Source organism: Dasypus novemcinctus, chromosome 19, assembly GCF_030445035.2.
Source record: "Dasypus novemcinctus isolate mDasNov1 chromosome 19, mDasNov1.1.hap2, whole genome shotgun sequence".
In the NCBI taxonomy this organism is placed as follows: Eukaryota; Metazoa; Chordata; class Mammalia; order Cingulata; family Dasypodidae; genus Dasypus; species Dasypus novemcinctus.
Window position 1 is genome coordinate 39,466,540 of NC_080691.1, and position 23,564 is coordinate 39,490,103.

Sequence of the window (23,564 nt, forward strand, 5' to 3'; positions counted from 1 at the left end):
GCCTGGGCTCAGGAATTGTCGTCCAGCGCCTCACCGAGTGCTCTTGCCTCCATCTCTCTCTCACACACACACATTGTTTATCCATCATCAATCTCCTCAACCTATCCTCTATATCTATCAATCTATCATTTATCTATCATCTGTCTATGTATCAATCATCTATCACCTATGTATCTATCATCTACATATTTATCTATCATCTATGAACCAATCAACCTATATTTAATCTATTTATGTCATCATCTAACATCTATCACTCTACACATATACACTAACACACATCATTTATTCATCTATCATCAAGCTCCTCAATCTATCCTCTATATCGATTGATGATCTATCATCTCTTCATATATCAGTCATCTATCAATCTATCACCTATCATCTATATCTATAGATCAATCTATATCTATGATCTATCTGTCATCATCCATCTGTCATCTATCATTCCACACACTGACTCTATCCCAAACTGGCCATGCCCTCCACCCACTCTGCCCCCGTCCCCTCCAGCCCAAACACTTGCTGTGTGATGTTGGCTGAGTGATTTTCCCTCTCTGAGCATGAGACCCTAACAGTACCAGCCTCACTCACTGTTGGCCTGGTGTCCAGCACATAACCAGGGCTCCACGGGAGGGAGAGGTTGGTAGAAACGCTAGGACGACCGTCACACACACACAGCCGCACGTGCCTACCCATGTACCACACACACGTGATTTTCCAGGTCTTGGCTGACCCACACCGTGTGCTCACTCAGGCACCGGCTGTGAGCTCTCAGGATCCCCGCCCCGGGGTCCCAGGAGTCACCACCACTGAGGCTGATTAACAAAAACAACATCAAATTCCTTTACTTTTGAGGTCTCCCCTTTAAGGGGAGGAAAGAAATAGAACATTCTTCCCCGCCCCCCTCCCTTTTTTTTTTTTTGAAAGGAAGGGGTTTTAATTTTTTTTTTTTAATGGTATAATTGGTCAAATACTGATCGCGGTTAGGCCCTCTCTGGGTGCCGCGGGACCCGTCTTGGCCGGTTGCGTCCCCACCTGACCCCGGGGCCGGGCAGGGGGCGCCAGGAGGGACGCGGTGGAGGGCGGGGAAGGCGGGCGCCGGCGGGTCCCCGCCCAGCCCCGCCTCGGCCGGCGGCCAGGGCAGGGCACCCCGGGCGTGCGCGGGCCGTCACCACCGCAGGAAATCGCGAATGAATTTCCAGAGCTTGGTGATCCACAGGTTGACGCCGAGGTCCATCAGGTACTGGAGCTCGGGCGTGAGCATGCGGCGGCAGAGCTGCGCGTGGCGCCCGCCGATGGTCTCCTTGAGGTTGTAGCCCAGGATGATCTTGGTGCCCAGCGGCTGCCAGGGCTGCAGGGCCGCGTCGCGGATGGCGCCGGCGTCCACGGCGCGGCCGCCCGCGATGCAGACGCGGCGCATGCGCTCGTTGGCGCTGCGCAGCGCCGCCACCTCGCGGGCCATGCGCTCGCGGCCGAACGCCTCCACCTTGCGCCAGAAGCTGGCGTTGAAGTGGCGGTAGAGGCGGGCGTCCAGCATGTTCCAGGCCGTGGCGCGCCGGTACAGCTCGACCGAGAGCCGCGGCTCGGCCGAGGCGCGGCGCGCGTTGAGCTTGAAGTAGAGCACGTCCTCCAGCTCCCAGCACAGCAGCTCCTTCAGCAGCACCAGGGACTCGTCGAAGTACTCCTGCAATAGCACCAGGTGGAAGCGGCGCTCCACCTCCAGGATGTGCTCCTGCACGCGCGGGCTGCCGGGGTCCAGGCCGTTGTCGTAGCCCAGGTCGAAGAAGAGCAGGTTGCGGAGGTAGTGGGCGTTGTAGCCGTGGGGGTCGTAGTAGCGGCCGGGGTCCTGCAGGAACTCGGCCAGCTTGTCGCGGCCCGAGAGCTTCCAGGTGAAGGGCACCACGGCCCCGAAGTAGTGGAAGGAGGACTCGAAGAGGCGGGCGGGGTCGCGGAGCACCGTGATGAAGGCGGCGTTGGGCCGCACCAGGCCGCGCACCTCGTCGTAGTGGAAGCGCATGTGGTTGCAGATGATGTTGAAGCAGGCGCCGGGCCGGTAGTCCTGCACCAGGCTGCGGGCGAAGAAGGCCGGGTAGTCGAAGTCGTTGCGGCCGTTGGGGAAGGCGAACTTGAGCCCGTGCTTCTGGCCGAAGCGGAAGAAGATGTTGAGCAGCGTGCTGCTGGCCGTCTTGTGCGTTTTCATGAACACGATGTCCCGCCGCGGCTGGCACCCGCCCGCCGACCCGTTGGCGGCGCTCGCCGTCTCGGCCTCGTCCGGGGCTGGGGCGCAGGGGGCCGCGGCCTCCGGCGTCCTGCTGGGCGGAAGGAGGCGGGGGGAGGGCCTCGATGGGGTCCCAAGGACTCAGCACAACCCCCCCCCCATATCCTCTACTCCCCATTCCGCCCCCCCCCCGGGTATCTGGGGACTGTGGGTGCAGAGGAGCTGGGGGGCAGGGTGGGGACCTGGGCCTGGTCCAGCAACTAGTCTCTCTGGGCCTCACTGTCCTCATCAGTGGACTGGGGACAATAACAGGCGCCACTTCCAGGGTTTGGTGTGAAACCCAAGTGAATCGGTCAGGGCGGGTGGTGGTGTGGTGCATTTGACATGAACTAATACCAGATTGAACCACGTGGAGTTGCCCATTTCTGTAGGCCAAAAGGGCCAGTCATCAGCAATTCCCTTTAGTTCAGGGGTACTTAATCTTTTCTGTTCCACGGACCCCTTGGCCAGTCAGGTGGAAACCTCAGACCCCTTACTAAGTCCACACTCTACTGTGTATTATTTAATAAATATGTCAAAACCACTCCCCCGCCAGAATGTTTTTTGGAATTTTCGATTCCGGCTCACGGATCCCCTGAAAGCTTTCCTCGGATCCCTGGTTAAGAATTCTTGCTTTCGTTCAACTTAATACCACCAAGTCGGGGCTTAGGAGGTAGGATCACCTCATGGCCAGGGGCTGGCCTTGGAGTCAGTCCCCAAGTGTCAGCCGCGTGACCTTGGGCGAGTCACCTCCAGTCCCTAGTTGGAGCCTCAGCTGATAAAAATGTGGGTCCTGAAGACAGACTGTGTTGTTTGATTCTCAAACTCCAGGAGGTGGCCTCTGTTGTTACCCAGTTGACAGATGAGAACACTGAGGCCCAGGGGAGGGGAAGTGGGATGCCCAGTGAAAGCTCTGTCCTTAATGGGATTTTTGCCCAGCGGGAGGCTGGCATGGTGCAGGGGGCAGGGTGGCTGCCCAGGAGGAGGCCATGATCACGGGGATGGGCACTGTGCTAATTACAGGGCCCGGGGGGTGGGGCGTCCCTCCTCCCACCCCACCCTCCCCCCACCCCTCAGCCACCCAGGAGGGCTGCTCACGTGGAGGCCAGGCTGGTGTGCAGTGGGGGAACGGCATAGGAGTATAGCAGCAACAGGAAGCTGGTGAAGAGCGCGCCCAGCCCCAGCCTCTTGGCCATGGACTTCCAGCGCTGCTTCTGCGGCAGCGGCATCTCAGGCACCTGATGGGCGGTGTGTGGGGGGGCAAGCATCAGGCAGCTGGCCCCAGGTAGCCCCCACTTTGCATCTCGGCCCAGCCCAGCTAAGGGGCAGCCCTCAACAGGGGGACCTGCCTTTGCTGGCTCCATAGCTTCCCAGCAGGGTCCAGACGGATGCTGGAGAGACCCGGAGAGACAAAGAGACAGGGTTGCGACTGAGGTGGAGACATGCCCAGTGGAGAGATAGAGAGACAGAAGCGGGAAGAGACAGCAGGATGGGGAGTGGGGCGGGGAGGAGGTGCCACTCTTGGGTTGTGGAGAAAAGGCCTCGGGTTAAAATGTTTCCATCATGCAAATGAGAGTAGGGACCTTAGAACATCAGGTCCTTTCAGGACAGAGGGACCCACCTGTGCTTGTGTGCAGAAAGAAGCATTTAAACCTTATAGGCATACAGGGGGGAAAGGTGGACGAGATTACTCTGGCAAAATGTTATCTGAAAGAATAAAAAGTAACTATACTCCCATCCCCGAGATATTCAATAAATACGATGTGGAATCTTGGAGCGTGGCTCTTACTCCTTGAGACTCTGCGTCCCCTGTTCCCATCTTTTCCTACTTGTTGCGTCTTTTTCTTAAGTTCTACGATGCCTCCCATTCAAGCCATTTCTTATGTTGACCTAGTCTCAACAGTTGTTTTAATTTTTTCTTCTTTTTAAAAATTTCTTCTAATTTTTAAGCAGAAGCGTGTATACACCGGTGTTCATGAGCTATTTTTTATACCTTTTGGGGCTTTGTAATAAAGTTGTGGGGTTTTGTTGTTATTTAGCATTATTTATTGTATCTTTCCCATACAGTCTTCAGTTTTTTATGTGTTTAAATATCTCGATCTTACTTAGTAGTTTCTGGGGTTCTTGGCAAGCTCTGGGGGCCTCTCATACCACAAAGTCCAAAAAAATAGTCTCCTGTATTTTCTTCTGGTCTTTAAGTTGTTTAAATAGATAATTAACTTTGGAATATGTTTCTGCCTATGAAGTAATAAAGCAATCTAATATTTTTCCCAAATGGATAATGTCCCATCATTTACGGATGAATCCATTCTTTGTGTGTGTATTGTTAACATTAATTGTTCTATCACAGCACTGCTATTTAAAATCATGTTGTTTGTGAGCCTATACACCTGAAATAAGAACAAGGCCTAGAGCAGCACTGTGCCTAAGAGTTCCCTCCTGACAGCCTCCATGTTACTCAAATGTGCCCAGTCTCAAAGCCAAACTCAGCATGTGAATGCAATGCCTTTCCCCCAGCGTGGGACATGACATCCGGGGATGAGCCTCCCTGGCACCAAGGGATCACTACCAAGTACCAGCTGATGATGTAACTAGAAAATGACCTTGAATTAAAGGTTCAAAGCGGACCAGCAGAATATCCCTGTCTACATTTAATAACAGGAGTTAAAAATGCTGTTTGACCTAAAGTAAGGGGGAAATGGAAAGGACAAATGAGTTTATATGGCTATGAGTCTCTAAAAAAGAGTCTGGAGGTTGTCAGAAGGATTGCCTTTATGCACACCTGAGCAGAGTCTCAGAGACAGATATAGTAGATACAACCCCAGGTATTGGTTCTTTTGAGGGCTAAAGAGACCCACAGGTTCTATGGTCATGGCAGATGGAGTTCACTGCCATGCCAGTTGGCCCTTCTTTGGAGCTGGTGTTTCTGCGTGATGGAGCTGGACTCAGATGTGATCTCTTTTCACAAGCCTTTCATACTACTTTACTGGAATTGTAGTTGGTGCTGGGGTTTAAGATATATCTAGGGGATTTGAATCTCTGGACTGACAATATGATAGCCAGGCCCTGACCTCAACAGACTACAGCTCCTACACTCTGATTTATTGGACTTACTCCACTCAGCTAACATGGAGTTGAAGAAGGACAACCACCACACCATGGAGCCTAGAGTGCCTAAAACTGAAAGCAGGAGGATTGCATCCAGTATCCATGTAGAATCTGAGCCTCCTCCTGACATAGAGGTGCAACAGACACAACCAATCCAAGGTCCACAGGAAGGAGGAATATAGTAAGGATCAGAGTGGACTTAATGATATTCTATTCATGAACTATTGTGGTTAATAATCGAGAAAATGTGGCATTGGTGTGGGAAAAGTGGCCATGGTGGCTGCTGGGTGCGGGAAATGGGAGGAAGAGATGAGATGTGGAGGCATTTTCGGGACTTGGAGTTGTCCGGGGTGATGCTGCAGGGACAATTGCCAGACATTGTATGTCCTCCCATTGCCCACTGGATGGAACGTGGGAGAGTGTGGGCTATGGTGTGGACCACAGGCCATGGGGTGCAGCGATGCTCAGAGATGTACTCACCAGATGCAATGGATGTGTCATGATGATGGGGGAGAGTGTTACTGTGGGGAAGTGGTGGGGTGGGGGCGGTAGGGGTGAATGGGGACCTCTCATTTTTTGAATGTAATATTTTTAAAAAAATGAATAAATTGAGTAGAATTTGAAAAAAAAAATCATGTTGCAAGTAAAAAGGAAAATAAGACCCTCTCCTAATTCCCACCTCCCCCACTCCCTCAGGCCTGGGACCAGGGCTGCCCACAGGGAGGGAGCAGGGGCTCCCAGGGGCTCCCAGGGCCGGCGTCCTTTGCCTTGGGGAAAGCTCACCCAGCCCCCCACCTCGTGCCATCCCTCCCAGCTGCCCCGTGAGAGGCCTAGATTCCTGATCTCTTCTCACTGGCTCCTGCACTCTGGTCTGTAGAGGAGGCAGGTGGAGAAACTGAGGCTCAGAGTGGGGAAGGAGAGGGCCCATGTGACACAGCCAGCCAGGCCCCTGCCCACCCCCCACCCCCCCCACACACCTCCTCTCCCCTCTCCAGCAGGCAGGGCTCCCAGATGAAACACAGGACGCCCAGCTACATTTGAATTTCATATCAACTTTTTAAAAAAGTGTCAGTATGTCCTGTGAAATATTTGAGACATACTCTTTTTTTTCCTGTTTAATGATGTAAATGTTGTAACCCTGCCAGCAGAGGAGTGAGCTGAGATGGGGGCAGTACACATTGAGGGGTGGGGATCCGAAGAGCTGGGGCTCGTGGGGCTTTCCCACCTCCCTTTGGCTGCAAGACAGGGCCCCAAACTTTCCGCTTCTGTCCCTGCTTGACTTCACAGGACCCGGGGCCCACACGTGTTGCCCCGTAACCATGCACACGGCACACCCCCGCTGTCCCTGGGGGCAGAGGCCAGGCAGCCCACACAACTTCCCCCTGGAAAATTTACCCAAGGCACCTACAAACACCTCTAGCCTGGGACAAGGGGTGCTCCAGGCGCCCGCTTCCCCAGTCCCCCAGTCCTCAGCCCGTCCTCTAGAAATTCCTTCCTGCAGGAAAGAACGCAAAGGAGCAATTTGCAGAGGAAGAAACTATTTGACCTCTCTCTGGGCAAGGAGATATCCCTGTTGGTGCTCAGATGGACTGGGGTGGGGGGTAGGGGAGGATGGGGGGCGGGCGGGGGGTGTTTCGGAGGGCAGTTCTATTAAAGGGGAAAGTGCTAGACTTCTGATTCCCAGCTATTCTCCAGAAACACACGGGTCAGCGTACAGTCACTTGCGCAAGAAAGTTTACGGCAGTTGGGTCAGAAAGGGGAAAAGAAATGAGAAACAACCTCAGTGTCCATCGGTGAGAGACAGTTAAATAAGTCAGGGTCCGTTCCCAGATGGAGTCCTCTATAGATGTTTTTAAAAAGAAAACAAGGCAAAGCCAAGTGGCCTGATGATCTATTTAGTGAAAAAAAGTCACAGTACAATATGACCCTCCCCCCAATGTATATATGTGAAGGTAAATATACATATAGACCACGAAAAAACCATGGGGGGAGGGAGGTATTCTCAATTTTAACACTGGTTTCCTCTATAGAGTTGGGAGAGGGGAATTTAAGGGAATATTTTTCCATATTATGCATTTCCGTAATGTTGGAGAAAAGACAACTTTTACTGGAACACGGAGACTGATTGACCAGAAGTAAAGAATTTATTTCTTCTCAAAAACTCTGCCAATGGAGGGGGTCTGAAGAACAGAGTTCATCCCCCCACCAGCATGGTGGGGGTCTGAAGAGAGACTTCAGCCCACTCCTGGAAGGGGGGCACTTGAATTTATACAGAACTTTCCCAGGTGGGGAAACGATAGTTAGTGGGAGGGGGGCTGAGGGTCTGAGTGAGGTAGCGGGAGGGGGCTGAGGGAGTCTATGGCTTCCTGGAATGCTGCAGGAGGAAAGGTTTCTTTTGATCTTAAGGTTTTAAAGGGTTTGTAAATAGTGAAGGTTTCTGTCTTGTCTCCATCTGATATGCAGGTAGAGGTAGTAAAGATTTCCACCTCGCTCTGTTACGACATGGTGAAGATCTCTAGCTCCCTTTACTCCTGTCTCTCTGGGGTTCCTTTGTTTAACCTGTGGGAAAGTGCCACACAGGGGACAGGGTTTACCTTATCTCAGTGCACATCAGAGGAAACTGAGGTACAGCTTGTTAATTATTGCAAACCTCTGACATGTAATGTTTGCTTCTTTAAAAAAAAAAGTATTGCTTTTTTAATCAGAACAGGCATAAAGTGTATTAATATATTTAAATAAGAGATAAAACGTGTGAGGCGGGGTGAGTCAGCCGGCCCCCACCTGGCCCCTGGCCTGTGCTGCAGTGCAGCACTGTGACTTTGACAAACCAGGAACACTCTTGGAGCCTCAGTTTGTCATCTGTAAAATGGGCATGTTGCTAGCCCCCTCACAGGGCAAAGCACGTCAGCATGGCACAAAGTGCTGGCTGGGGAGCCCATGGGGCTCCGTGGTTGAGCCCTGGCTTCCCATATAGGAGGTCCTGGGTTCTATCCCCAGCCCCGGTACCTCAAAAACAAACAAACAAACAAACAAACAAAAATGTTAGCTGCTCCCCTCCTATGGCCCCCAGGGCCCTGTTTCGGCCTTTTGTCTTCATCCTCCTCAGGCTGGACTCCCAAAGCCCCCCTCCCTCGAAGCACAGACCTACCTACGCCCCGTCTCATGTTCCCCATCAGCCCCCAGCTCCCCAGGACCGGCCCAGCCAGGCCAGAGCCTCAGACTCCGCCCAAACCCTGGGCCTCAGTTTCTCTGACTGTAGAACAGGGAGGGGTCAGGGTTCTTGGGGCCGCCCACAGCGAAGCCCCAGGGCCCTCCTCCCCCTTTCCCAGCAGCCCCACTCACCAGTCTCTGGAGGCGGCGATGGCGGAGGAGGCCGGGTGGGGCCAGGCCAGGCAGCAGGGGGCAGAGCGGCCTCGGGCACCACCAATCAGGCTCCTCCTGGCCCCCCCCCTTCACTTGTTCATTCTCCCTGCCCCGCCCTGGGTCATGCCACCCTCTCTTTCATGTCTGAGTCCCTTCCCTGAGCCACCCTCGCAGGGGCTGCTCCAGAGCCTCTCCCTGACTCGGTTCAGCGTGCCCCATATTGACAGACCCCCTCGCCAGATGAGGAAACTGAGGCTCTGGGAGGTGACGTGATTTGCCCAGGGGCAGGGGCAGGGTCTGGATTCAAGCGCAGGGTCTCCTGACCTCCAACACCCGGCTTCCAGCTCTCTCCGTGGCAGCCCCCGACCTCGTGTGTCCTGAGCCTGGCCCCAAGCAAGGAAGGAGGATGGGGACAGCACGAAGTTCTGTCACAGGGAGCCCTGTGGGCTGGGCTGGCGGCCAGGAGTGGAGGGGAAGCGGTGCCAGGTCTGGGGGCTGGTCCCTCCCTGGCCCTGGCTCTTCCCTTCCTTCCCCTGCCTCTTTGAGCTGCATTGTCCTTACCTGCACAAGGGACACTAGATGGCAAGGTCAGTGCAGACAGGGCCTTTTGCAATCATGGGCAGAGCCCCTGGATAGACTGAGGCCCGGAGAGGGGCTGGCTGGCCACGATCGATAGGAGAGAATGTAGGTAGGTGCGCAGGAGGCGATCGATACATACTAATATTACCATCACTGTCGAACCAGGGGTGCAGGAGGAGCTGTCACCTCTGTGCCCCGCTCAGCAGCAGGCAAGCCTGGTGGCGACTCCTCGCCCTGGCATTTGGTGAATGTTTGACGGGTGACTGCCAGGTGTCCCCGGGCAGGGAGTTTGGATGAGAACACCTCACCGAGCGCCCCGAGGGTGAGAGCTACATGTGCGAGTTGTATGTGTGGGTGCCCCTTGTAGGTGAGAGACACACAGGTAGGCACCATGTGTGCGAGCTGCCTGTGGGAGTCCCAGGTGTGAGCACCGTGTGCTTGTGAGCGCCATCTGTGTGTGCACCATGCGTGAGTGCCACAAGTGAGAGCCCTGTGGGTGTGAGAGCTCCAGGTGGGAATCATATGTGTGAGTGCCACATGTAACCTGAGAGCCCGCGTGTGAGGGCCACACCTGAGAGCCACCCAGAGTCAGTGCCTTGGATCCTGCATTCGAAACCCATCTCTGCCACTTCCTTGTTCTATGCCCTAGGCAAGGCTCTGCCCCTCTCTGTGTCTCAGTTTCTCCCCCCGAAATGGTGATCCCAACCCCCCTCCCTCACCAGGAGTGCAAGGAAAGGGGTCCAGTTGAGTGTGGGCTCCCCCTGTAGCTGGCTGGTCATCACTACCACTCTCAGGACCTGGCTGTGGCCCCAGCAAGGTGTGCACCCGCCGGCCCACGATGGGAGTTTACGGGCAACCCAGGGCTTCCTGCCTCCCCGTGTCCAGGCTAGACGACAGCAGGGCAGGGGGGCCTTGGCTCAGCACAGGCAGGGGTGTTTTCAAAGTCAAAGTTCCCCTCCCCAGCCTGCCCCATCTACCCCTGTCCATTCTGGCCAACAGAAAGCACTTCTGGGTCATCCTAGCCAAATCGCCCACTCTGTGCAGATGGCCAGTAACAGGCCAGGCCCGGCACCCCTCCTGGTGGGCTGGGCCAGCACCCTCCAGGGAATCAAGGAACAGGAGGACTCACCTCCTGCCATCCCCAGGGAAAGCGAGGATGGTAAGCCTGGCCTAGAGCATCACCACCAGGGGGCTTCGGTCCCAGGGTGCCCTGCTCTCCCGGTGGCTCCCGTGCCAGGGGGCTGAGGAAGACACACTCACCCAGGACTGTGGCTGGTCGCCCCTCTCCTCTCCTTGCTCGAGCCACGTCTGACTCCCAGCCTGCCTCTGGCCACCGAAACACAGGAATGCTCCAATGACACCCAGCAGCATGCTGGCTCCCTCCTGCTCCACCTCATATGAATATTCATGAGTTCCCTCCCTAGGGACAGCAGGTGGCAGGCCCCAGTCCTTGGCAGGTGCTGCCCTGGCCCTCTGCCTCCTCTGGGTGGCCCTGGAGGACACAAGAGCAGCCGGGCAGCTCCTTCATCCAAGGACTTAGCGAGGTTCCGGGCGTCCTTGGGCCAAGGACATAACAGCCGCAGAGCCCTGCAGAGAGCCCGGGACAGGCTCGAAGGCTGCCGGGGGAAACAAGAAAGGGGCTGGGCAGGGAGGTTAATTGCTCTGGATGTCACCATACTACCCTCTCTGAGCTGCGGGGGAGCCAAGAAAGGCACGGGGCAGGGAGGTTAATTGCTCGGGTTGCCATGTCGCACTTCAGTCTCATGGCTGCCCTGTGCATCAAACCCCACTGTTGGCCCCACTCCCCACGTGAAGAAAGAGAGGCTCAGAAAGGTGAAGGCGCCTGCCCGAGGCCACGCAGCTAGCCACAGACACACAGAGCCATAGTCTGAGCATGGACTTCCTGAACTCCAGGGCTTAGAGATGCCGAGACGCCACCAAGGCTGGGACCAAGCTTTGCACATAACCTGTGGGACCCCAGAGGAGAGTAACTGACTGAGCCTGGAGGGCTTCCTGGAGGGAGAGGAGTGTCTGGCTAGGGTTAAGAGGATGGGTCTGATGAGATTTCATCTCTCTGAGTGCCAAATTCTTACTCAAAGAGGGTTTTTGGGAGACGTGCTGGGCAGCGCCCTGTCTGTCCCACCTCCACCCCGGGGGGAGGGTTGGTCACCCCGGACCCGTCAGGCAGGATTTGAGATGATCAGAAATGCTGAGGCCTCAGCAGCAAGAGGCTGTGCCAGGTGCCCTGGCCTGAAATCCACTGATGGGACTCGCTCGCATTGTGTTCTAGCTGGTCCAGGCCTGTTCTTTCTCAGCGTTGCCCAGGACAGGGGGTCCCCTTGTCCTCTCCATCCCTCCTTCAGCACTGATGCCCAGAGCCCCCACCATGGCCCAGGCATGATGCTCCGGGGACCCGAGTGTCGCCACGGACTAATAGTCCTCCTAACTGGCCCACGGGCGCACTGCCCCAGCACTGAGCGCCTTCACAGGGTACGAAGGGCCAGCCGCTCCAAGGCAGCAGCAGGCGTCCGGCCCTGTCTGAGCACCCCTTCTTCCCAATGCCACGCCTAGCCTGGCAGCAGTCCCCAAACACCCATGGGGTACCGAGCTGAAACAGCCTCAGGGGAGCCTAGAGTCCCAACCTCTCTGAGGGCAGGAATCGGGTCCAGGACACTGTGTAGACAAGGTGTTTGTCTTTTCTAACCCCGCACCGGCCTTTTTATCTCCTGGGCCGAGCAAGTGTGAGGACAGCGCTGACATCCCACAGCAGTGACTGTGATCGATGACCATGGACTCTGAATCAGGCAGGGTCCAGGGCTTGGGACTTGCCCTCCACCATCTCAGGCACTCTCATGGTCCTCTCTGGGGAGCTCCTGCTATCACCCCCTCTTGAGAGAGGAGGAAGCTGAGGCTCAGAGAGGGGGAGTGACAGGCCCATGTCACCCAGGGGGTCAGAGGCAGGGATGGCGTGAACCTCGTGTGCTCTTGCAGGCTCCTGAGCAAGAGGAGTCAGGAAGGAGGTAGTCAAACTGCTAACTACTAACCATCTTTCCAGGGGAGCCCTTCGTTTACTGGCTTGCAGAATTGTCCCTTTCCCTTTCCTTAGAGTTTGAGTTCCTGTTTTCCTCTTCCTGTGCAGCACCTGAACAGTTCGAGCCAAGGGGGCATGTGCTTCAGAAGCCCGATCTGAAGCTACCTATACCTAATTACAATAGTGAAAACCATAGCCACTCATCATGCAAAGCTGATGAACATGTAATGTATGAACTGCATGATCTAACAAGGCATGCTCCACTTAACCCTGCCCCTTTGATTCACGTCATCTCACCCCATCCTGGGTCACTCCTCTAGACCAACCCTCTCCAAAACATATGAAAAATCCCAAACCTCTTCAGCTCGGGGAGACAGACCTGAGCTTGCTCCTATCTCCTTGCTGGGCTGCCTTGCGATAAACTCTCTTCTTAAAATCCTGGTGTCACGGCATTGGATTCCATGTGCATTGGGGCAATGAGCCCACTTGGGCAGTAGCAGTGGGGTTGTGAGCAGGGTAGGGAGGCAAGTAAAGAAGACGGAGGGAAGAAAAGATTTCTAGGTTTTTCCACTGATGGCAGACTCCCTGCCAGGTGAGGGAATTGCCCTGTCAGCCTCAAGCCTGCCAGATGGGACCCTTCCCAGAGCACTCAATGACACCGTCTTTGGCTGGCTTTCCCATACTAGAATTTTTTTTTTAATTATAAAAGCAGTTTACTGGCAATGGAATGAAAGAAAACATAAAAGCATCATGAAGAGGATAAGAAAAAACATCCCCACAGGTCACCACCATTTATGTTTTGACCCCTGGCCTCTTCATTTGCTCTGTTTGTACATCCATATGGATGACGGGGAGGGGCGCATTTTATTTTTAATCTGCTTTATTTCCCCCGTATCAATAGACTGTGTACATCTTTTTTGTGAGCATTTACTCAGCACGTGCTTTGTGCCCAGACCTGGGGTACACCAGGCCCATTCAGGAGCTCGGAACTCACAGTCCTGGGGGAGACCGAGGAGCAAACAGACAGCAGGAGGCAGGTGCTTGTTAGAGGACACACTTGGGGGGCTGGCTGCTGGAGCAGTGAGTACATACATGATCCCATGTGGGTGGTGGGGCAGGGGTCAGGGAGGCTTCCTGAGGGAGAGGACTGGGGCTGCAGAGGCTGCTAGTTTTTGTTTTTGTTTTTTCCAATTTCCAAAGGCAATAAGTTACCTTCCCCCCCCCCCCCCAGCACACGTTAGGCTACATTTCCCAGCCTCCCTTGCAGGGCAGCATTGTTGCCACGTGACTGAATTCTGGCCAATGGAATGTGAACAGGACAGCAGATGACCTTAAGAAGTGGGTGGGCCTTCTCTGTTACTTGTTCCCTACAGGCTGAATAGGGTGGTCTCCAAGGATCTGGAGGTGGGTAGGGCCATGACCTGAGTCAAGAACTGCCAGAGGACTGGATTTCATGAAAATGAAAATGAAACTGCCATCATGTTAACCCTTTCAGAATTGGGGTTTGTCCGTTACAGCAGCTAGTGTTAACTAATGCTCTTGTTACACTGAATTTAGCCAAGTAATGAGAAAAGTACGTGCAAAGGCCTGGGGCAGTCGAGAAACTAACATTCAGCTTGGCTGGGGTGTGTAATATGTGTGAATGGAAGGGGTTGGGTGGACAAAGGAGCCACCACCAGAAAAAGGGGCAGAGTAGGACAGGCAGGGCCTTGGGATGCACGGGAAGGAATCTTGCCTGGATCTGCAGGCAATGGGGAGGTCTGGGAGGGCTTCAGCGGAGGTTAAAGAGGATGGGATTCCCTGTCGGCTGCTGGAGGGGAAATGAACTGTAGGAGCACGGAAGGAGGAAGAAAACCTGGACTAGTGTTATTACAACTGCCCAGGTGTGAGATGCTGCTGCCTGGGCCAAGGAGACGACTGGGGATGGATTGGAGAGAACTGAAGGCCATGGCGTGAGGGACATTTGGTGTGTCACTGGGTGTGAGGGGAGGGAAGGGAGGAGTACCAGCTGGGGCAACTGGGAGGTCTGGGTGGGGGAGGCTTGCACTTATCAGAGCTGGGAGGGGAAGAGCCCATCAAGGAGATGAAGATAGCAGACAGAGTGTTCAAAGCCATTGGCTGCATCACATTCTATGGAACCACTGCTCCCCCTTAAACCATTTCCTGACTGAGGGACATTCCTGCCATTTGCTTAGTGTCCATAAATGGGAACAGGGCTCTGACAGAAAAGGTGGCAGGGGTGAGGGTGTCCTAGGGGTATTTCCTGTAGCTGGAGGGAAACCTTACCTGGGCACAAGGGAGAAGGCTTTATGAATCTGAGACAAAAACAATATAAAGGGGAAGGGAGGGAAATATGTAAGAGTAAAGAGTTTGTAAACTGCTGAAACTAAGATGGTACGAGTCAAAGTAAGTTATTATTAGTTTAAGATGTCCATTGTAATTACAAAGATGATCACTAGGAAAATAACTAATATAGAGAGAAAATGAAAGAAGGGATTAAAAATGATATACTACAAAAAATAACTAAATACAAAAAAAGGCAGTAGTAGAGTACTTGAGGGTCAAGAAAACACACAAGATATAGATATATATATATATAAATAGCTAAAGGGCAGAAGTAAATTCTTCCTCCTCAGTTATTACTTTAAATGTCAATGGGTTAAACTCCCCTATTAAAAGACACAGATTGGCTGACTGGATGACTTGAGAGTCTACAAGAGACTCACCTCAGCGACAAAGACAAAAGATGTTGAAAGTAAAAGAGTAGAAAAAGATATTCCATGCAAACAGCAAGCAAAAGAGAGCTGAAATGACTATATTATTGTGTCTTTAAGTCAAAAAGATTACAAAGACAGAAAGATGGATATTACATATTGACAAAAGGTTCAATTCAACAAAAAGATATAATAATTATAAACATATATGCAACTCACAATAGTGCCCCAAAATAAAAGCAAAAAATGACAGAATCGAAGGGAGAAGTGGATAGTTCTACATTAATAGTTGGAGATTTCAGTAGACCATTTTCAATGATTGATAGAACATCTAAGCAATATCAATAAGGAAATAAATGAACTAGACCTAACAGACATATACAGAACACTGTACCCCAAAACAGCAGGATACACATTCTTCTCAAGTGCACATACATCATTCTCCAGGAAAGACAATATGTTAGGTGACAAAACAAGTCTCAATAAATTTAGAAAGATTGCAATCACACAAAGCATCTTCAAGGAACATAATAGAATGAAGCAGATATCAATAACAGGTAAGAAATGGAAAATCCACAAATAAATGGAAGTTAAATAATACTCTCCTAAACAATCAGTAGGTCAAATAAGAAACTGCATTAGATATCTGTAAATATCTTGAGACGAATGAAAATGAGAACACAACATATCAAAACCTCTGGAGGGAAGCGGAACTGGCTCAACTGATAAAGTGTCTGCCTACCACATGGGAGTCCAGGGTTCAAACCCAGGGCCTCCTGACCCATGTGGTGAGCTGGCCCATGTGCAGTGCTGATGCAGGCAAGGAGTGTCCCCTGTGTAGGGGAGCCCCACATGCAAGGAGTGCACCCTGGAAGGAGAGCCGCCCCATGTGAAAAAAGTGCAGCCTGCCCAGGAGTGGTGCCACACACATGGAGAGCTGACACAGCAAGATGACACAACAAAAAAGAGACACAGATTCCCGGTGGAATGCAAGTGGACACAGAAGAACACACAGTGAATGGACACAGAGAGCAGACAGTGGGAGCGGGGAGGGGGGAAGGGGAGAGAAATAAATAAAAATAAATCTTTAAAACAAAACAAAAAAAAACTCTGGGATGCAGCAAAGCCAGTGCTCAGAGGGAAAGGTATAGCCCTAAATGCTTACAATAAAAAAAGAATTAAGAGCTAAAAGGAAAGACCTAATGACACACCTGGAGGATCTAGAAAAAGACCAGCAAACTAAACCCAAAATAAGCAGAAGGAAAGAAATAACAGAGATTAGAGAAGAAATAAATTAAATTGAGAATAAAAAACAAAACAAAGCAAGAGAATGAACAAAACCAAAAGTTGGTTCATTGAGAAGACCAATAAAATTGACAGCATTTAGGCAGACTGACAAAGAAAAAGAGAGAGCTGACACAAATAACTGAAATCATGAATGAAAGTGGGGACATTACTAGTGACCTTAAAGAAATTAACAGGATTATAAGATGGTGCTCTGAACAATTATGTATCAACAAATTAGAAAACCCAGATGAAATGGACAAAGTCCTGGAAATATACAAATTACTTAATCTGGCCAAGAAGAAATAGAAAACCTTAGCTTCTTGCAGCTCTCTATGTGGCTTTCTCGCTCTCTTTCTAAATTTCATTCTGCATATAAAGGAGTCCAGTACTAGGATTAAGACTCATCCTGACTGGCGGTGGACTTGGCCCAGTGGTTAGGGTGTCTGTCTACCACATGGGAGGTCTGCGGTTCAAACCCCGGGCCTCCTTGACCCGTGTGGAGCTGGCCCATGCGCAGTGCTGATGCACACAAGGAGTGCCGTGCCATGCAGGGGTGTTCCCTGCAAAGGGGAGCCCCACGCGCAAGGAGTGCACCCCATAAGGAGAGCCGCCCAGCACGAAAGAAAGTGCAGCCTGCCCAGGAATGGTGCCGCCCACACGGAAAGCTGACACAACAAGATGACACAACAAAAAGAAACACAGATTCCTGTGCCGCTGACAACATCAGAAGTGGACAAAGAAGACACAGCAAATAGACAGAGAACAGACAACTGGGGTGGGGGTGGGGGGGGAAGGGAGAGAAATAAATAAATAAATTAATTAAAAAAAAAAACTCATCCTGATTGAGCTGGGCCACACCTTAACTAAAGTAACCTCATCAAAAGTCCTGCTTAAAATGGGTTCACATCTACAGGAATGGATTAAGTTTAAGAACATGTTTTTCTGGGGAGCATAGCTCTAAACTACCTCAAGGAGGGATTAGTTCCTAACTCATTCTATGGGTCTAGCATTACCTTGATAACTAAGCCAGATAAAGGCATTACAAGAAAAGAAAATTACAGACCAGTTTATCTCTTCTGTAGACAGATAAAAAAAAAATCCTCAACAAAATACTGGCAAACAAAATGAGATTTATTCCAGGAAAGCCAGGATGTTCAATATAAGAACATCAATCAGTGTAAGATACCACATTAATAGAATAAAGAGAAAACGCACACAATCAACTCAATTAATGCAGAAAAGGCATTTGACAAAATCCAATATCCTTTCATGATGAAAACAGAAACTAGGAATAGAAGGGAACTTTCTCAACATGATGAAGAGTATTTATGAAAAGCCCACAGCAACTATCATACTAATAGCGAAAGTCTGAAAGCTTTCCCCTAAGATCAGGAACAAGACAAGGATGCCTATTGTTACTACTATTATTCAACATTGTATTGGATGTTTTAGCCAGAGCAATCTAGCAAGAGAAAGTTATAAAAAGCATCCAAATTTGAAAGGAAGAAGTCAAATTATCCCTATTCAAAAATAACATGATCCTCTCTCTCTAGAAAACATCCCAAAGAATTTTCAAGAAAGCTACTAGAACTAATAAACAAATTCATCATAGTTGCAGGGTACAGGATAAACACCCAGAAGTCAGTTAGGTTTCATTACACAAATAATGAACAATTTGAAAAGGAAATCAAGAAAACAGTTCCATTTACAGTAGCTTCTAGTAGCATAAAATATCTAGGAATAAAGTTAAAGGAAGTGAAAGACTTGTACACTGAAAATTCCAAAACATTGCTGAAAGAAATTAATGAAGACCTAAATAAACAGAAAGCCATCCCATGTTCATGGATTGGAAGACTTAATATTGTTAAGATGTCAATACTGCCTAAAGTGATCTATAAATTCAATGCAATCCCAGCAGCCTTTTTTTTTTAATTTTCAGAAGTGAAAAAGTTGATCCTCAAATCCACATGTATTTGCAAGCGGCCCCAAATAACCAAAAACCATCTTGAAGGAGAAGAACAAAGTTGGAGGACTCGCCCTCCCTGATTTCAAAACCTACTACAGGATGCAGATGTGGCTCAAGCAGTTGAGCATCTGCTTTCCCACATAGGAGGTCCTGCGTTTGGACCCGGTGCCTCCTAGGAACAATTATCAACAGGCAAACAAGCGGGAGGTCTTACTCGGAGAGGCCAATGTGGCTCAGTGGTTGAATACTGGCTTCCCACATATGAGATCCAGGTACCTCAAAAAAAAAAAAAAAAAAAAAAAGACTGATGAGTTGAATAGACATTCCTCCAAAGAAGAAAAGAAGATATTCAAGTGGCCAATAAATATATGAAAAGATGCTCAACATCATTAGCCATTAAAGAATTGCAAATGAAAAGTACAATGAGATCCCATTTCCTACCAACTAGGATAACTGCTATTAACAGAACTGAAAATAAGCACTGGCAAGGATGTGGAGAAATAGGAATCCTTGGACATTGTTGGTGGGAATGTAAAATGGTTTGGCCACTATGGAAAATAGTTTGGCAGTTCGTCAGATAGCTAAACATAGAACATCCACAGGACCCAGCAAAAGAACTGAAAGCAGAGACTCATGCAGGTATTTGTATACTGATGCTCATCATAGCATGATTCAAAACAGCCAAAAGGTGGAAGCAATCCAAGTGTCCATCAAGAGATGAATGGATAAACAAAATGTGATTTATCCATACAATGGAGTAGTATTCAGCCGTAAAAAGAAGTTAAGTCCTGGTACATGCGACAACTTGTATAAAACCTGAAGACATCATGTTGAGTGAAATAAGCCAAACACAAAGGACAAAGATTGTATAAATTCACTCATATGAAAAACTTTGGATAAGCAAATTCATAGAGACAGAAAGCAGATTAGTAGTTACCCTGGGTGGTAGAAATGGGGAGTTATTGCTAAATGAGTATGAGTTTATTTGGGATGATGAAAGTAGTTTGGAAATAGATAGCGGTGAAAGTTATACAGAATTATCAATGTACTTAATGTCAAAGAATTGGTCACTTAAAATCATAAAAATGGCTTTTTATGCTATTTGTATTTCACCACAACTAAAAATAAATTATTGAACAACAAAGAGTGGTACAAAAGACTCTTTTGTCTAGTATTTACAGAAGGGCAAATTTTACAGCAAGTATCACAGTTTTAAAACTACCCATCCTCAGACCCAGCAGTCACATTTGTGGGAATATGTTCAAAAAAGATAACTTAGCAGGACTACTGAAATGGGCACACAAGATGTTCATTGTAATAGTATTTAGCAGAAGAGAAAAATGGAAACAAGCTAAATGTCCAAAAAATAGGGGACACAAACATATTTTTTGACGTTCACCTTACAGAATAGATGTAGTCATTAAAATGAGGTCCATGATATGTAAGGATGTGGAAAAATATATACAACACAGGATGATGACAACAAGAGCTAATATTTCTCTAGCCAGAGTCTGTGAAAGGGCTCGACACACATTAACGTGTTCCTTCAGTGCTCACAAAAACTTTATTTCCGTTTTGCAGTTGAAGAAACTGAGGCTCAGAAAGATTTTTTTAAAGTTGCCTAATATTAAGCCAGGTTGCATAATCTGTACAGGGTGTACAGAATGAATTTATATAGACAGAGAAAATGTGGCACATTGATATATGCACATAACGGTATCTTTCAAAAGCTATTCTCCAATTGGAAAATGGAGCTACATGGGGAGCGGGGCTGTTTACTTTCTGTAAGACATTTTGGTTCTGTAGGATGTATCTATCTATCTATCTTTTTTACAATGAACCTGGGTTACATCTGTAAACCCATAAAATTTTTTTAAAAACACACAAAGATATTTCCATTTTGAAAAGCCAAATTGAAGTCTGGGTGGAAGAGGAGGGAAAAGTGGCTAGGCTGAGCCAGGCCCTGCCTCGCTGCCTCGTGGCAGGCACACTACCCTCTCTGAGCCTCAACTTCTTGAGCGGGGAAGGGAGTTGGGACAGCAGGAACCTGGGACAGAGAAGTTGGGCACAGCTGAGGTACAGGAGAGAGAGGATGGGCCTCCCTCTAAAAGCGCTGGGGCCCTGACTTGCTACGATCCAGAACTTTCTTGCTCTGAGCGCCTCTGGAATGGGCTGTTGGAGCTGAGATGGGTACCACCCAGAAGGCTCCTCAGCTGCACCCCTACATGCTGGCTAGCAGGACCACCTCCAAGCTGTTGGCTCTGAGAGTTTGCTCCTGGTGCACCCCCCCCCCCCGCCCCGGCGGGGGACGTGGCCGTCAGCAGGGTACCAGGCCCGCCTGCTGATGGAGCTGATGGCCGTGCTATTTGATGATTCAGAAAGCACTTTTTGATCTTCTAGGGTCACCAGGCCAACATTTCAAAGAGCAGCCACACCTGCGACCTCACCAGACCCTCCCAGTGCCCTCTGCTAACCCAAGGGACAGGTGGGGAGACGGAGGCTCAGCAATTTGCCGACGGTCCAGACAGCAAAGCCAGAACTAGGAGCAAGTCCACTGGCCTGTCCCGGCAAAGTCACCAGCCTTCCTGGTGGCAGATTTGAGAAGCCCTGGAGTAGCTCCGACTGGGAAGGGGTGAAACACAGTTTAAACCAGTCACTTCTTTATTTGCTCCCAAAATACTGAGAACCCTAGAGGTGAGTAAATGGGAAGTTGGAGATACCATTCTCTGTACTTTACAGCATATCTCAAATATCTATTAAGGGAGTGCCACACACTTTTGGCATAAAAATCTTTAACGGCACTGAGGTTTGAGAAAGGTCCTTAGTCCCTGCTATTTGTGCACCTACCTCCACTCCTGGAGGTCGCAGACTCCGAGACACCCTCGCTATGAGTCCCGCAGCACAACCCATCTGGGTGACCTTGTCATGAAACTGACCCTCTCTAGCCTCAGTTTCCTTCTCTGTAAAACGGATGAAGCCTGAGCCTCCCGCAGGGCTGCCATGAAGATCAAATGGGATGAGACAGGCTGAGCTGCCTCAATGCCAGCACCTCTTGTTAAGACCCTCCCAGGTCCACGCAGCAGATGCTGCATCTGGCCATGGGTAGACTTCTGGAAGGCTACCCTTCTGCTCCAAAGACACATATTTCTCCTGGCCTAGACCTGAGTTGCTCCAATTCCCAGATTTCACATCCAAGGAAATTGGAGGCAGAGAGAGGGAAGGACTCACCTAGGGTTCCACAGCCAGTCGGGGCACAGCTGGGACCAGGTCTGGGGTATTCAGGCCAGGTGTACTTGGATCACCGCCCCGCCCCCCACAACCCCCTCCCCATTTCTGTCCGGGCAGATTGGACAGCAGGTATCCCGCTCTGGTCCCCACTTCCACCATGCTTCATCTGGTGGTTCTCACCCACTGATCCCCACGTGCACCTGTGTTCCCTCCCGACCTGTCCTATCCGGGAGCGATGTGGGGCCAAAGGGGCTTAGCCAAATTCCTCATCCAGCCAGAGCCAAGCAAGAAGCCCTTCCCCAGCCTGTGGCCATGCCTGATGCCTGAAATCCCTCCAGTTGTGCACCATTCTCCCAGGCTAATCATTGCCTCTTTCCCAGGGGTGGCTCCCTCAGCCCCTCAGTCCAGAGGAAGGGGCTGGAGGGGACCCCTTCCTCCCTCGCTGGGTGACAGGGCAAGGGGAAGCGGGCCTGTTTCATTGTCCACAGGGTGCGTCCATTGGCACGGCCTCTGCCTGAACGAGAAGCTGGGAACGAAGGCGGCCCGCGGTGGCAGCTGGGAACAGGGCTCCCTTGTCTTGCTCCTAGGAGAGCAGCCTGCCCATCCTGAGTGTCAGGCAGAGCTGGGCTCCAGGGACGCGAGGGGGAAGGGGTCCCGAGCTGGGGGTTTCAGGCAGCTCCGGCAGATCCAGGAGGCCAGGACCCCAGGGGGACAGAGAGGTCCTGGGCAGGGCTGGGTCTAAGATGGGAGCCAGGGTTGGAGGGGGAGCGGGGGCAAGACGCCTAAGGTTTGGAGTCCGTGCAGCTACCCCTGAGCTCTGTGACCTTGGGCAAGTCACCGAATCTCGCTGAGGCTCGGTTTTCCCCTGTGGATAATGGAGATGGTAGCAATGCTTCCTGCTGGGAAGGGCAGGCAATCCCGGAGCGGTAAAGTGCAGCACAGGGGCTGCTCCGTCTCTGGTTTGTCCCCCACTCCTGTGTGGCCATGGACAGGCCTCCGCCCTCTCTGGGCCTCAGGTCAACCCCTTCGGGACAGGTGGAGGTTGGAGTCTCCCAATAGGACTGTCCTCCACACCTCCCACTCCTTGAGGATTTCCATGGAGCCTGTCGCCATGGTAACGCAGGTGATCAGGTATCAGGCCGGCTGCCCTTCCTCCCTTCCTCTCCGTGGTGTAGGTTACAGCAGCCAGATGTGCCTCCATCAGCTCTCCTGCTCTCCTGCTCTGGGCAGTTGCGGGGAGGGGGGCACTGGGAAGGGGCCACCGTCTTGCACAGGGGACCCATCCCGCACCTTGGCCCCCAGCCCATTTGGACAACAGCTCCCCTCCTGGGGGCGGGTGGGGAGAGGGGGAGATCCCTGTCCCTCCTCCCCAGGACTCAGCCACTGTGTCCCAGAAGACTAATCATTAACAGACTCCTAGCTCCAGCTACCTGTTTTCTCCAGCCCCACCCATCCCATCGCCAGGGACTCAGGAAACCCTGGGAAGGGGGGCGGGGGCAATGGAGAGGAAACTCAAGGGAGGGTGAGCGCACCCACCCTCCAGCAGCAGGTGGGGAAACCCAGACCCTAGAGCTGCCTCCGGCCCTCGGTGTCCCCATGTCCATCTTTCCAGGCTTGGCACGAATTGTGGTCTGAGGTAAGGGGCCTCAGTTTGCGGGTTGGAGAGCAGCAGGGACCATTGGGGTTAGAGCGAGGCAGGGCGTAGGTTGGTGGCGGGTGCTGGGCCCCGGGACCTACCTTGCCCCCGTCGTCTTCTCGCTCAGCGTGGCTGGCTCGGCCCGGGCTGCGCCGCCCGGGCGCTCACTGGGCGGCCGGGCGCACCCGCAGGGGCCCCCCGTTCCACCAGGCCTGGGCCCTGCCCCCACCCCTGCAGCCACCGCTGCGCCCATGCCAGGCCAGGTGCGGCCGCTGGCCCGGCCCTTTCCCCAGAGCTGCGGCCAATGGGTGCCCCGCGCCCTGGCCCCCTCCCGGCCCCCGGCCTGGCCCCTCGGCGCGCGCCCTGGACGCACAGAAGCCGCATTCAGCGGC

The 23,564-nt window shown here is 51.6% G+C and overlaps 1 protein-coding gene across 2 annotated transcripts; it reads right to left on the reverse strand.

The window, feature by feature from the left end:
• Nucleotides 1-822: 822 nt before the first annotated feature.
• GAL3ST1 (galactose-3-O-sulfotransferase 1) lies at nt 823-23,371 on the reverse strand. Of its 2 annotated transcripts, none has more exons than XM_058281666.1 (3): nt 23,274-23,371; nt 3,359-3,498; nt 823-2,312 (listed from the first exon to the last, which is right to left on the reverse strand). In XM_058281666.1, the coding sequence occupies exons 2-3, from the start codon at nt 3,487-3,489 to the stop codon at nt 1,172-1,174; spliced, it is 1,272 nt and encodes a 423-aa protein (XP_058137649.1). In that variant the 5' UTR covers nt 3,490-3,498; nt 23,274-23,371; the 3' UTR covers nt 823-1,171. The 2 variants fall into 2 exon arrangements, with proteins under 2 accessions (XP_058137649.1, XP_004481408.1); XM_004481351.2 differs by lacking the exon at nt 23,274-23,371 and adding an exon at nt 10,571-10,640.
• Nucleotides 23,372-23,564: the final 193 nt, after the last annotated feature.

Bases quoted from the DNA above. Each gene is read 5' to 3' on its own strand.
- GAL3ST1 (XM_058281666.1), bottom strand. From the start codon at position 3,489: ATGCCGCTGCCGCAGAAGCAGCGCTGGAAGTCCATGGCCAAGAGGCTG. The intron at 2,313-3,358 runs GTGAGCAGCCCT...TCCGCCCAGCAG, and splicing joins CACACCAGCCTGGCCTCCAC to GACGCCGGAGGCCGCGGCCC.